Genomic DNA, 12,502 nt, shown 5'->3' with positions numbered 1-12,502 from the left:
TCCCAAACAACTCACTGAAGTATTCAAAGTGAAGGGGGGAAAGGGGAGGGGGGGGGCAGGGGTGGGCTGGCTTTTATGTTTCAAACAGACCCCATGCTACTCGTTGGGCCCAGGGAGAAGCACTGGCAGCCTGGGTCTGACTCTCACTCTACAGCTCTGTCCATGAGGCTGAGTCTTAGCCAGTAGGCCCACTTGCCATGTTACCAGTCCTGAGAACATCGTAGGATTCACTGATGATCCGAACTTCTTTTTCTGTTCCTAGTTAAATATCTCCCCCCTTACCTGGTTTATTCCCAAAGCAGATGGGAACCAAGGGGGGAAGGTTCCTCACACTTACTTCATCCTTGCCGCCATCCCCCCAAATGTCAATGCCAATACCATTCTTCAGAGGGCAATGACTGGTGGCACTAACATGCTGACTCCCTGGCTTTTATTTTAAGGATTTTTGCTGGACACAGCTTTTCATTAGGGACTGAACATCCTTGTAAGTCTGGAACATGAAAGATATTTAAAATATTATATATATATAATATATATATTTTTATTATTCACCCGTTAACTCCATAATATGCCAATCATGAGCTAGTTTTCAGCAGTTACATTCCCTTGATCATGGCTGCATGAGGATGTAATTAATTGGAAAACAGAGACCAGAGAAGCCGCCAGATGTGACAGCCTACGCCGTTGTGATACAATTGTCAAAATCAGTGGCTGTTTGGTGTAGCTGGTTCAGTTCTGTTCCCTCAGCTAGGGATTCTCGCTTCCATGAAAATCAGACCAACAAGGGGCGGGGTTCCATTTCCTGGTCTGAATTCTCAGTGGCTTTGTCCAATTTTCACTGGCAGTTGATTACTGCAAGACCAGTCCAACCTAGGGCAGCCAATCAGGAAGAGGCAAGATTAAGAGGACATCTCTCAGAGACTTGAGCTCTGTCCCCACTGCTATCCTGACGATCCAAAAGTAGTTCAATTGGCACAAAACTAGTAGGACTGTGGCAGGGAGACTTTCTCAGGGAACCAGTCCAGACTGTTTTGTGAGAGGACAGATTCACACTGATGTTACAAGACTTCTGCACCAAATCTCTTCAACAAGAATTTATATACTCTTTATAAAAATGTCAGAGAGAAATACTGGTTCTGGGTCCTACAGTAACATTGGTCAGGAGATAGCACTCTAGGGGATTGTGGCCACCCCCTTCAATGCTGACTGACCAACAGCAGGGAGAGGCTCCAGAGAAGAGATGAGTAACCAAAGGCAGAGGGAAACCCCCTCCCCCAAAAGTAGAACCTGTATAGGACAATATAGAGAGGTCTAGTGGCCAGGCCAAACATTTGTAGGTCTTCCAGGGCATCCCACATTCCATAGAAAACTCAACTTATTACAAACTATCCATGTGCTAAGGAGTACAGATCTGGCCTGGTATATAGTTACAAAAATGAACTTCTTCACTGCAGCTCCCTTCACCCACACAGAACCTTAAGGAGCAATTTACTTTGCCCTGACCTAGGCATGGGAAGCAGGGCAGCTCCAAAAAGTGATCCAAAATGCCCTAAAGAAGGATAAGGAAGCTCCCCAGCTAGCAATGCCCTTTGTCTACACCATATCTGGAATATGGCCTTTGTGCTCTCTCTGTTTTGTTTGGGAATGGCCTTTAAACAACTTACAATCACAGCAGGGCTGGCTTTCCTGGTCAGGACATCAGACATTTGTAACTTATTTAGGGCCTAGAAGGATAGTCCCTAACAAAGGCCTAGGGCTCAGAGGAGCCTCTGTCCCAGTCTGTGGGGCTAAGCTAAGATACTGTTGGAGATGCCTCAGCCATTGCCCAGGTTACTAAGTCCAGCCACCTGGAGGAGTTGCCAACAGGAACCATAGACACGGGTGCTTACCTTCTCTGCTCCCATGCTGGGGCACTTCCAATTGTAGAGATAATACTGCAGGTTGCCATCCCCGATTCCAAATTTCAGCTTCTCCAAGAATGTTTTATTTTCCATGAGATCCAGTGCATTGAATACATCGAATCCTTTCTGTGCAGGTGGTAGTGAGAGAATTAGTGAGACAGGTGGCAGAGAGATGAGTGAGAGGAAGGCTGACTCGTTCTATCACTTTCCCCCCAAATCATGCCATATGAGATTAGAATAATTATCCTACAAGATTGTCTTCATCATGCCATTCTCCTGGCTATTCACTGGCTTCTTATTGTCTTGAATATCACAACCCAAACTTTTAGATTAGCATTCTCCTCTCAAACTAAGCTCAAAAGGGACACAAGGCTTGTTCATTTTGGACCTTTGTGCTTTGTGTACTTTCCTACCTCAATGAAAACCTTCTCTATTCTTGTAAATCCAAATACATCTCTCAAGTTTAAACTTTAAGCTCCCTTTTGCAAAGGCTTCTTCTAAATAACACTCCATTTTGACAATTCTTGTCTTTATTTCCTAAAAACACCTGGTATTACATTGTACACAGTAACAGCAATATTATATGAGGGTCAACTGTGAAAACTTGGCTACTTTCAGCAATGCAATCTTGGGACAACATTGAAAGACTTGAGATGGGGAATGCTATCTACTTCTACAGAAAGAACTGTTGGAGTCCGATGTGGATCAAAGTATAGCTTTCACATTAGTGTATTTACAGTTTTAACTTGGGTTTGGGTTTTGTATGTGTGTGCTCTTACAACAATGACCAATATGGAAGTATGACTCAGATCAAATTGCTTACCATCTTCAAGTGGAGGGAGGGAAGGGAAGGAGGGAGTTGATCTTATAATTTTGGAAAACATTATGATGAAAATTATTATGTGTAATGTGGAAATTAAAAAATCTTTGAATTAAAAAAACCAATCTGATATTCAATTTATGATTTTGTACTTGATGATATGTTTTGTAATTGTTCTTGAATCATTTTATAACATGTGCTCAGTTTCCCAAATTAGATGCCTCTCACACTCAAAAGACAGGGATTGTATTCTTATCTTTTTGGCATGTTCTCCCTAATAGTTTTCCATATTAGACTTGACATCCATAAAAACATGTTGAACTGGGGGTCCTGCTGAGCCTAAGGCCCTAATCAGTGTCTCAAAGAAGCCTGAGCTGCCATGCACACTGAGCAAAAAAATTGACTCACCAAGATAGAGACCAACCTGCCGTCTCCCACGTTGGGGAAGATGGTAGGAGAAACTCTTTATTCTCAGAGTAGGCCTGGCTATTCAGGCTCCTTGGCAGCACCTCCCATGAGAAACGAAACTCACTGAAATAAATCAGGAGGAATTCAGAAAGGCCTTCATTTTATCTGGAAAGTCCTTTTCTAGTTTTTGGAGGGTTGTTTAGAAAGTAACTGAAATACAACCTAAGCAAGCAAGAAGATGTCTTGGACTATAAAACCTTCTTCTTTCCTAACAACAGCTACTATCCTAGAGCTCTGAGCATCTGAACCCAGCTGCTCACCCACCCTTGCCTCTGCCAGGCCAACTCCTCACCGATTTGGCGAGGACCAGGGCGTCACTCATGAGGTCTAGAAGTGGGGTCTGGGTGTGAACGTTGTAAAAGGAATAAGCAGCTTTCAGGCTCTTGTGGGTCGGGTGGTTCATGATGGTGGAGGGCAGAGTGTAGAAGCTCAGGAAGTCCGTCACCTCACCATTTGCATTCTGAAGGAAGATAATGAAAAAGGGTCACATGTGGCAAGAGTACAAGACCTAAGCAAAATAAGACTGTCCAGTGTGACTTTGGGCCAGAAATGGGAAGAGGAGTAAGGCCTAACTTTCTGGGCCCAGTCTGTGGCCCTCTTCTACCTCTCCTGAAGGAGAGCAGGGTTTAGAACAATCTGGCCCTGAGAAATGAAATACAGTTGATTCCAACCAAGGCCAGGAGAGACAAGGTTGCATTTGTCTAACATTTGTCAGGGATCAACAAGGTGGGAGAGGCTGAATGAAATGAAGAGTAAAATGCTATAAAGTGTAGAAGGCAGCTCATGTCTGGACTCAGTCTTATGGATTTAGAATTAAAACTGAGTCCCAGGTCTGCAAATCAAAACAAAGCAAAGTGACTGAAATTTTTAGAAATCTCTAGAATCTCAACTTTTTTTTTTTTTTTTGGGGGGGGGGGTGCCAAGGACTTGTTAGTCTGAAAAAGCCTATGGACTACAGTTTTGAAAAAACAGAATACAAAGGAAACCAAATGTATTAAAATAGTTATCAGAACATATTTTAAAAAGTCCAAAGACCCCCAATGTAAGAATCTCTGCTCTAGAATAAGCTCAGTCTCACTAGGTTTGGACCACTGTCAATAGAAGCAAATTCCCTGTCAAACACCTATGTCATACGAAAGACATATTTGTCTCACTGGGGTTAAGCCAGAGCTAGACCAGCCTTGGGCACAAAGTGAGCTCAGCATTCATCCACATTGCTGTCACCCAGGATAGAAAAAAACTGGAATGGAGTATCAAACCAATGAAAGGGTATATACATGCCAGATCCCAGTGGTAAAGTCTCCCTTCCTCTGAGGAAGGCTAGACATAGGCAACTAGGAAAGAATGTTGTACCAATGTCCCTGCTCAGCCTAACTTTTAGTCATTAAAATTCTGAAAACAGGGCTAAGTGGGAAAGGGGAGGGGGGGAGGGATTTCCTCCTGCTTCAAGATCCCAGCTATCCACAACTCTAAAGAGCAAGGGTGGAGGTGTCAGAGGGCTGAAGCTCATGTCACATCCCTCACCTCTACCACGAAAGTGTCAATGATGTTCTCCTGAGGGAAGAACCAGTGCTCCACCTCTTCCTGGCTCATGACGGGGGTCAGGTGGAACTGCTTCAAGTACTTGGTCAGGAGTTGGTGCACCACTGGAATGTCCTTCTTTTCCATGGGCCGCAACCCAGATGTTTTTGGAGTCTGAAGGGAGGAGGGAGAAGACAGTCAGATGGGCTCTCTGGGGGCTCCAGAGCACTTAACACTAAATCTATTTGCATCACCTAGCAATTAGATATTGTCACAAGTATATATGTTGTTGCCATTATCCAGTCATTTCAGTTTTATTCAACTCTTTGTGACTCCATTTAGGGTTTTCTTGGTAAAGACCACATCTTGTTTATGTAACCTCAGATAAATCAATCTCTTGATGTTCTAGGCAACTCTCGAAGAAGAGAAAGGTTCCTTTATTGGGAGTTGCTTATACTAAGGAAACCAGTTCTAGTAAAAAAATATATATATCTCCTAGGCTTTGGAGTTCCCTGCTATGTGAGACGTAATTCTGGCTCTCTTTCTAGAGAGATAAACTCTGTTCTCAGAGCTAAGTTAGAATTCCTACAGAACTAGATACCTACTTCTATGCAGATCAAGGATACAGAATAGCAATGGTGGAATTTCATATAGATCGAAAATAAATAGTTACTTTTCTGAGTCCTACATTCTATCTGATTGGCTCCTAGAACCCAATGCCTGGTAGAATTATGAAACTAGCACTAAAACAGAAGACCACCTAAGTAAAGGCCTTCTGACAGAGAAAGTGTGTTTGAACCTGTGCTACGACTAGTCCTTAGGACAGGGTATTAATAGGCACCAAATTGGGAATGGGAGATGATCCATTAATTTCCAGAAGATTCCATAACTGGTCAGGTACTTGGTAAATTTAAGGCTGTTGTTCCATCACTAGCTCTGAGTCTAATGGGAATTCAAAGATACTTACATTTCCTTTTTTCTACAATTCAGTGGCATTGGCTTCATTTTGCAAAATCAAACCAAAACCAAAAGCAATCAACCCTCAAACTCACATAGAAAACATGGGCTCAAGGCCTGGGTTCTGGTACTAACTAGGCAAGTAAGATGAGGAATATGGACTAAATTAAATGTTCTAAGATCATGTTCAGTTCTAAAATTCTATAATTCTAGGAAAACTGATCACATAGAACTGCAGAAGAAAAAGCAAGAACAGAATTTAGGGATTTGGATGTCTACTCCAAATTCTGTTCCTGAGCCTAAGAAGGTACATTTAATTCCTAAGTAGTTGGCCTAATAGATAGGGAACAATATTATGGAGGTAGCAAATAACACAGGATATATTTGTTGTCTTGGAAATGCATTACTGTGCAATTACCTATCAGTTTCTACACCTTTTGTAAAAGGAAGTAATTGGGTTATCTGACCACCAAGGTTCTTTCTAGTTCTAATATTCTCAGGTTCTAATTACTTTTTTTACTTAGGCTAATATGAAAATGAACTGGAAGTCTTTAAGTACATGGCAAGTGATAGTGACACTTCTCGGCCATCTACAGAACTTGGGTTTCTGATCATAGCTAACACCACCCAACATCATCATCACAATGATTAAACAGCTTACCTCTGGTAGTCGGTATAACTTCATGGTGCGCTGCATGGTCATGTTCCTACTCAAATGTGAGAATTTTACTTCAATCAATTTCCGTGGGTTAAGGGACCGATGCCAGTACCTGTAGAAACACAAGACCCCTAGCCTTAGGAGACAATGGCTAACACAGAGGACAAGGGATGTAAGTCTATGGATGGCCAGAAGGTGGCATGAAAGACCTACACTCAACTTCAGCTTGAGATAAAAACCAACATTTCCTAAGGACTCAAGAACACTGCTATGCTTTAGCTTCTCAGATGGCTGTACTACCTGCAAAGAAACATGTGAAGCTCTCTCCTCTCCTTTTCTGTTTCTCTTTAGATCAAAAGGCAATACACTTTTCTTTCCACAGCAAGTAAATGAAGAAAGAGCCAATATTCTTTCTCCTAGAATCTGGGTCATGTCTACAAAAAGAGTAATATTATTTCTACTTAATGCTACTGTTAACATAATCATCACCATCATGTCTTATCTGTTGCTTTTACTTTTAAAACATAATTCCTATCTTTAATTTAGTAAGGGAGTTAAACCCAAGTTTCTCTTCCCATTTTAGGGTCTGATTTCCATGGTCAATCATTGGCACTACTACTACTAACAACAACAATAGCAAGAGTCTTAGGGGCTCAGGAAAGGAGAATATTCCTGAAGTCAAAATTCAAACATTCATCAGAATTATTTCCAGGACTAAGCAAAGTAGGATTTTACCTGCAAGTACCAACAGGTTTGGGTAGTACTACCCCAGCAGTGTAAACAGCCTGGAAGATGCCCTCCAAGTGGACTCTCCGGGTGATCTCTCTAATCAGCACTGGTGCCACACGCTTGGAACGCAATTTCTTGTGGACACACAGAAAATTGATCTCTACCATCTTCTTTTCTCTGGAGTAGAAAGGAAAGACCAAGTTCTATTTTTCTTTTTAACCCTTACCTTCTGTCTTGGAGTCAATACTCTGGCTCCAAGGCAAAAGAGCAGTAAGGGCTAGGCAATGGGGGTCAAGTGACTTGCCCAGGGTCACACAGCTGGAAAGTATCTGAGGTCAGATTTGAACCTAGGACCTCCCGTCTCTAGGCCTAACTCTCAATCCACTGAGCCACCTAGCTGCCCCCACCAAGTTCTTAAGGGAAGTGAGAAGCCTGAAGTAACATCTGGAAAAACCTAGCCTTTTTTTCTGCCTTTCTTTTGTTAATTACCATATTTAATACTGATGGGCTTGATGAGGAGTCAGCTTGCTAGATCTGATTTTACTAAGATGTCTCCCTTTATTTTCAAAGGTCACAAAACCCACACTTCCCTGACTGGTCATCCTGCGATCTTCTAAGGACTTCCCTGGTCTTGTTAATTCAGAACAGTTATGGGTATATGTTTTTTGAAGGGGAGATGAGGGAAGATGAATTGAAGATGAATTCCATCCCAACTGGAGAAACAGGACAACAGTGACCCCAAGCTATCTGATTTCCATAGTCAATCATTGGTTTCACTAATAATAATAGTAATAATGAGAATGATAATAATAATAGCATTTATATAGCACTTTCAGGTTCGCATAGCACCTCATAAGTCATTATCAGAACTGTGTGGTATTGGAAGTCACCATGGCTGTCTGAGTCCTAGTTCTTTCAACTATAAAAAAAGATCAGCTCTGCGAATCCTCCCCAGCTCTAAAGCCATGACCCTATGACCCTATGACCATAATACCAGGTCACACCAGAGAGGTGGGGCAGTGTTGGCTGGGAATAAAAAAAGCAAGAGTTCAACTTAATTTTTTTCTTCTCAGATCATATCTTATTTTTTTAAATTAATTAAGTCAATTTAGAACATCATTCCTTGGTTACAAGAATCATACTCCTTCCCTCCCTTCCCTCTCCCATCTTGATCAAAACCTATTTCCATGTTGTTGGTGTTTGCACTAAGATGTTCATTTAGAGTCAACTTCATTTTCAAATGATCTGAAAACAGAATTTGATGCTGGGATCACTCTCTTTCATTTCTAAGTTTGTACAAATGAGAAGTTATGGCTAGGTCAGAAACTAAAAGAAATTGCCCTCTCCCATGTTCCAGTTTGCTATCTCAGCTGAGCACCCTACAAGATGTTCCTGGTTACAGATGACAGTAAGAGCAATACCTTAGAGTAGAACAGGAAGTTCCTGTTAGGGAAAAGAACTGAAGTTTGGATGTCACCTTCCCTTCCCTTTCCAGTGTTTCCTTTCCCATTTCTTCCAAGGGAGAATGAAAAGAGCCTGCCTGGGCAACAGTGAGACTTACGTGTCATAGATATGGATGCTTGCAGGGATGGCACTGATGAAGCCCACCAGTTTCTTGCTTGAGATGACTCGGACTCCACAGTGCCACTGGGGGAGCCAACCTGGAGGCCGTAGTGCCCTGGAAGGTAGAAGAGAAGACCCTGCTGCGCTGTGCCATGACTCTTCAGTCATGGAGCAGTGGCTCCAACCTTACTCATACTCCTATATCCAGGGGCTGTTTTATGGGAGAATTCTCTCAATGCAGAAGAGAAAGCAACTGGAACATGATACTCAGCCCCTTCTGTCAGCTCTCTTGGTTTTATCACTTCTTTCTTAATTCAATATTCACTTAAAATAAATTATCCAATTCCTTCTCACCTATTCTAGCCAGTCATTTTCTCTATTGACCACGAAGCAATAAATTTTATAATCAGTAAAAGGCCTTTGTAGAAGGCTTCGAATTTAAATGGAGATGAAATAATTTAATCCTAAGGAATTGGTGGATCAAAGAACAAATCACAGAAGCAACAGATAATTTCATCAACATACTAAAACTTTGTGGAGGAACCTACTTACTTTGCCAGTTCAAAACAAATGAACAAAAGGATCCTTTCAATTCCTTATGACTAATGGCTAGCCCTCAAGTTCTTTTAGTCTCAATTAAAAACATTTTTTAAAAAAGATGAATTTAGCAAAATAGCTAAACTTAAGAAAATACAAAAACATGAAACATTTTCAAGCAAACCAAGGCTCAGATTATTATGAGGCATCTTTCCTTTATATTACCTCAAATGTTATAAGGCTCTTGGGCCTGCTGCCTTAGGCCCCTTCTTCATTTTCTCCTGCTTCCCTCTCACTTTCTGCAATGGCCAGGCCAGATCCTGATCAATGAAAGATTCTTCAAATTAAGGCTCTAAGATTCCTGTTTTCACATGCCTGTATATGTGTCCTTAGTCGCTTAGAAATTAGAGGGATGGGGACAAGAGAGGGAGAGGAAGGATTGCCTTCCCTTTCTTTGAAATGGCTTTTATATTTGTTTGTTCTTTAACAAAAACTGAGTATAAAGTATGGCCCACAGACCCTGCCTTCTCCAGAAGTTCACTGTCCATATCATCATTTCAGGCCACTCAAGATTAAGTTCTTCCTCTCTTACTTAGGCTTAGGGTAGGCAGATGATTTACACCAGGCACTGAAATTATACCATAATTCTTTCCATTCAATTTGTTATTCTGAAGTGGACATTAGTTTTTGGTGTCTAGAGTTTACCTACCTCCTAGTCTATTTGCCCGAAGAAAGCCCTCAAGACTCACCACAAGAGGAACTCTGGTGAATAATCAAATCGGAACATGTTGTCATCATCTTCCACATAATTCTCATTCAGGAGGGTGTACAGTTCTTTCAGCTGAAAAGAGACAAGGGGATTTATTTAAAGAGCTGTTTATGCTAAAGTGGAGATGGGGTGGGTTAGGCTTGAGAACTGCTTGACCTCCTTTTCATCTATACACAGTTTGACACTTCAAATATGAAGATGAAAGTCTGAACCCTCTCTCCCCCAAGATTCTAGAAACCAATGTTCTAGTTACTGATAGACAGCTGAGGCACAGATGGACAGGTAGTGGTCTCAAAATGGATAATGATAGAATAAGAATAATGATAGAATAAGAACACAACCTAGCTTGAGAACCCACAAAACAAAAGATTTATAAGTATTCCCCTTTTACTAAATGTTTTAGGGAAAACTATAATTTCTGGAGATTTAATTAATGAATGTTTTTTTTTAAATGGTTTAAAAAAACGGTTCTAGGTAAAATCCTAACAAATTCCCACCATGCCCTAGATACAAATCTTTGGTCCAATGGAAAAAACAAAAACAAAAACGCTTGGGGGCAGCTGGGTAGCTCAGTGGATTGAGTGTGAGGCCTAGAGATGGGAGGTACTGGGTTCAAATGTGACCCCAGAAACTTCCTAGCTGTGTGACTAGTCACTTAACCCCCATTGCCTAGCCCTTACAGCTCTTTTGCCTTAGAACTAAAACACAGTATTGACTCTTAAGATGGAAGGTTAGGGTATTAAAAAAAAGGAAAGAAAAAAAACTAAACTTGCAGTCCTCATTTGTCTGGCTCTCTGTTACCGAGACCTGAATTTGGCATTAAAATCCAGAAATGCAGAATAGTCTCTACCATTATTTCCCAAGATCCTGATGAGTAGAGACCCCTCAGGCATCATTCTAAACACACTTTGGGACTTCATGTTAAAGTGAGGGTAGAGAATGATCAGTCAGGTACAGACTAAGAGGACAGGGGGGGAAAATGACATTTGAGTAAGGTAGCAGAGGAAGATGGCCTTCAATCTGTTAGAAAAACCAAGATGAGTTCACAAGGAGTCTTAGAAGTCCCTAAGAAAAGTATAGAATATATTCTGAGTCTCAAGCTTATTTGCTTCAGCTGTGAAAAGGGATCCAACCCCCCCAAGAAGTAGTTATCTCAGGATGGTTCTTTTTCTCAGGTGGAGTGAGCTTCAGATGTTGGCCCCTCTAAATATTTGCTGACTGGAGCTGGGTCCAAGGCCTACTTACCACACCTCGGTCACCTAGGTCCAAGGCATCCCAGGTGAAGCCCTGGGGCAGGGTATAGGGCTCTTGACGGATGTTGTCTTTGTCAGGTTCCACAGGACCATGGGTATTCACCACTTCTCCTATAAAAGAAAATAGGGATAAGCCCTTTTTCTTTTGTGTTAATCCATTTTGAGTCTCCTTGGCCTCCTGTGAGGTGGAGAAAAGGTCTCAGCTCATAATCAGCTAAAGTTACTCATGTCCCTGATCCAGGAGCACACCCTGTACCCCTGGAGCAGTAGCCAACTTCCATGCTATTCCTGGCCTGGAATCTCAGGCTGTCATACTTTCATCTAAGGACAATTATTAGGAGCCAAGATGGGTGAATTTTTGAAAACCTTTAGTAACCAAATAACAAATATTTATCCCCCCAAAACTTGGCATTTCTTCTCTAGGCCAATTTGGAAGCTGCTCCCATTCCTCCACTCAAAGAGGATTTAAAAAGAATTCATTTCAACAAGACTGTTTTTGTGTAAAGAGCTACAATGACTAGTAGGGACGGCACTTTCCTGGACCAAACCACCTTTTTTCAGGCGCCAGGCTCAATGCTCTGGATGCCATCTCTGACTTTCAAAAATATGAATGAGTCTGTTACCATTGCCAATCTAGGGCCCTTCATTGTAGGGTTCCCTCAAAAGTGCTTTCCTATTAAAACAGTGACTTCTCAAAAGTGGCCACACTCTTCCAAGAAGTGACACCTCCCCCTGCCAGCACCCCCAACCCCCACCGTAGCCTCCCAGCAGTTCCTATACTACTGGCATTCTGTCTGAATCCTCCTAAAGCAAAAGTTCCTTTTCAGCACAACAGGAATGATTTGTACAAAAAGTCCAGGTCTCTGGCTTGGTACCAACTTAAATTTGTTCCTAAATGAACTCAGGTAAATCAACCAACTCATTCCTGTATTTTGATAAATCAGAGACTTTATCATTAGCCCTGACTGGGATTTAAAAAAAGTTTTATAGAAACATTCTTCAGGTCACTTCTCTGCTCAAGAACCCAGAGGATCCCCTGTGGTCAACTGTATCCAACCCAAACTATTCTTTCTAGAAGTGGTCCAACTCCTGGTATCTCTTCTCATTACTTCACAATATCTACTCCCCTTCTGCCACACCATTGCCATCCCCAGCCCCTTGGCTTCATGTGAAATTGATTGGACCCTTTATGTTTTTCTTTGTTTGCTCCTGAAGCCGAAAATGTTCTTGTGTTTCTTTTTCCCAACTTGGGTTCAACACCTGAGGTTTTACTATGGGCTAGCCTCCTCTTTCACATGCTCATGGACTGCTCTAATCCTCAAAAAC

At 41.7% G+C, this 12,502-nt stretch overlaps 1 protein-coding gene across 1 annotated transcript in view; it reads right to left on the bottom strand.

Moving 5' to 3' along the window:
- Nucleotides 1–516: 516 nt before the first annotated feature.
- NMT1 (N-myristoyltransferase 1) overlaps nt 517–12,502 on the bottom strand; it is a 53,045-nt gene continuing 41,059 nt past the window's right edge. Inside the window, exons 4-12 of the mRNA XM_001368310.5 lie at nt 11,169–11,287; nt 9,904–9,995; nt 8,616–8,732; nt 7,061–7,231; nt 6,329–6,437; nt 4,714–4,884; nt 3,482–3,649; nt 1,890–2,027; nt 517–870 (exon numbers count right to left, since the gene is read on the bottom strand). Of these exons, the coding sequence (XP_001368347.1) occupies nt 850–870; nt 1,890–2,027; nt 3,482–3,649; nt 4,714–4,884; nt 6,329–6,437; nt 7,061–7,231; nt 8,616–8,732; nt 9,904–9,995; nt 11,169–11,287 (1,106 nt within the window). The 3' untranslated portion in view covers nt 517–849. The remainder of the gene's footprint in view (nt 871–1,889; nt 2,028–3,481; nt 3,650–4,713; nt 4,885–6,328; nt 6,438–7,060; nt 7,232–8,615; nt 8,733–9,903; nt 9,996–11,168; nt 11,288–12,502) is intronic.

Source organism: Monodelphis domestica, chromosome 2, assembly GCF_027887165.1.
Source record: "Monodelphis domestica isolate mMonDom1 chromosome 2, mMonDom1.pri, whole genome shotgun sequence".
Lineage (NCBI taxonomy): Eukaryota > Metazoa > Chordata > Mammalia > Didelphimorphia > Didelphidae > Monodelphis > Monodelphis domestica.
Note: the sequence above shows the minus strand (reverse complement) of the source record. Positions and strands in the feature narration are given on the sequence as shown.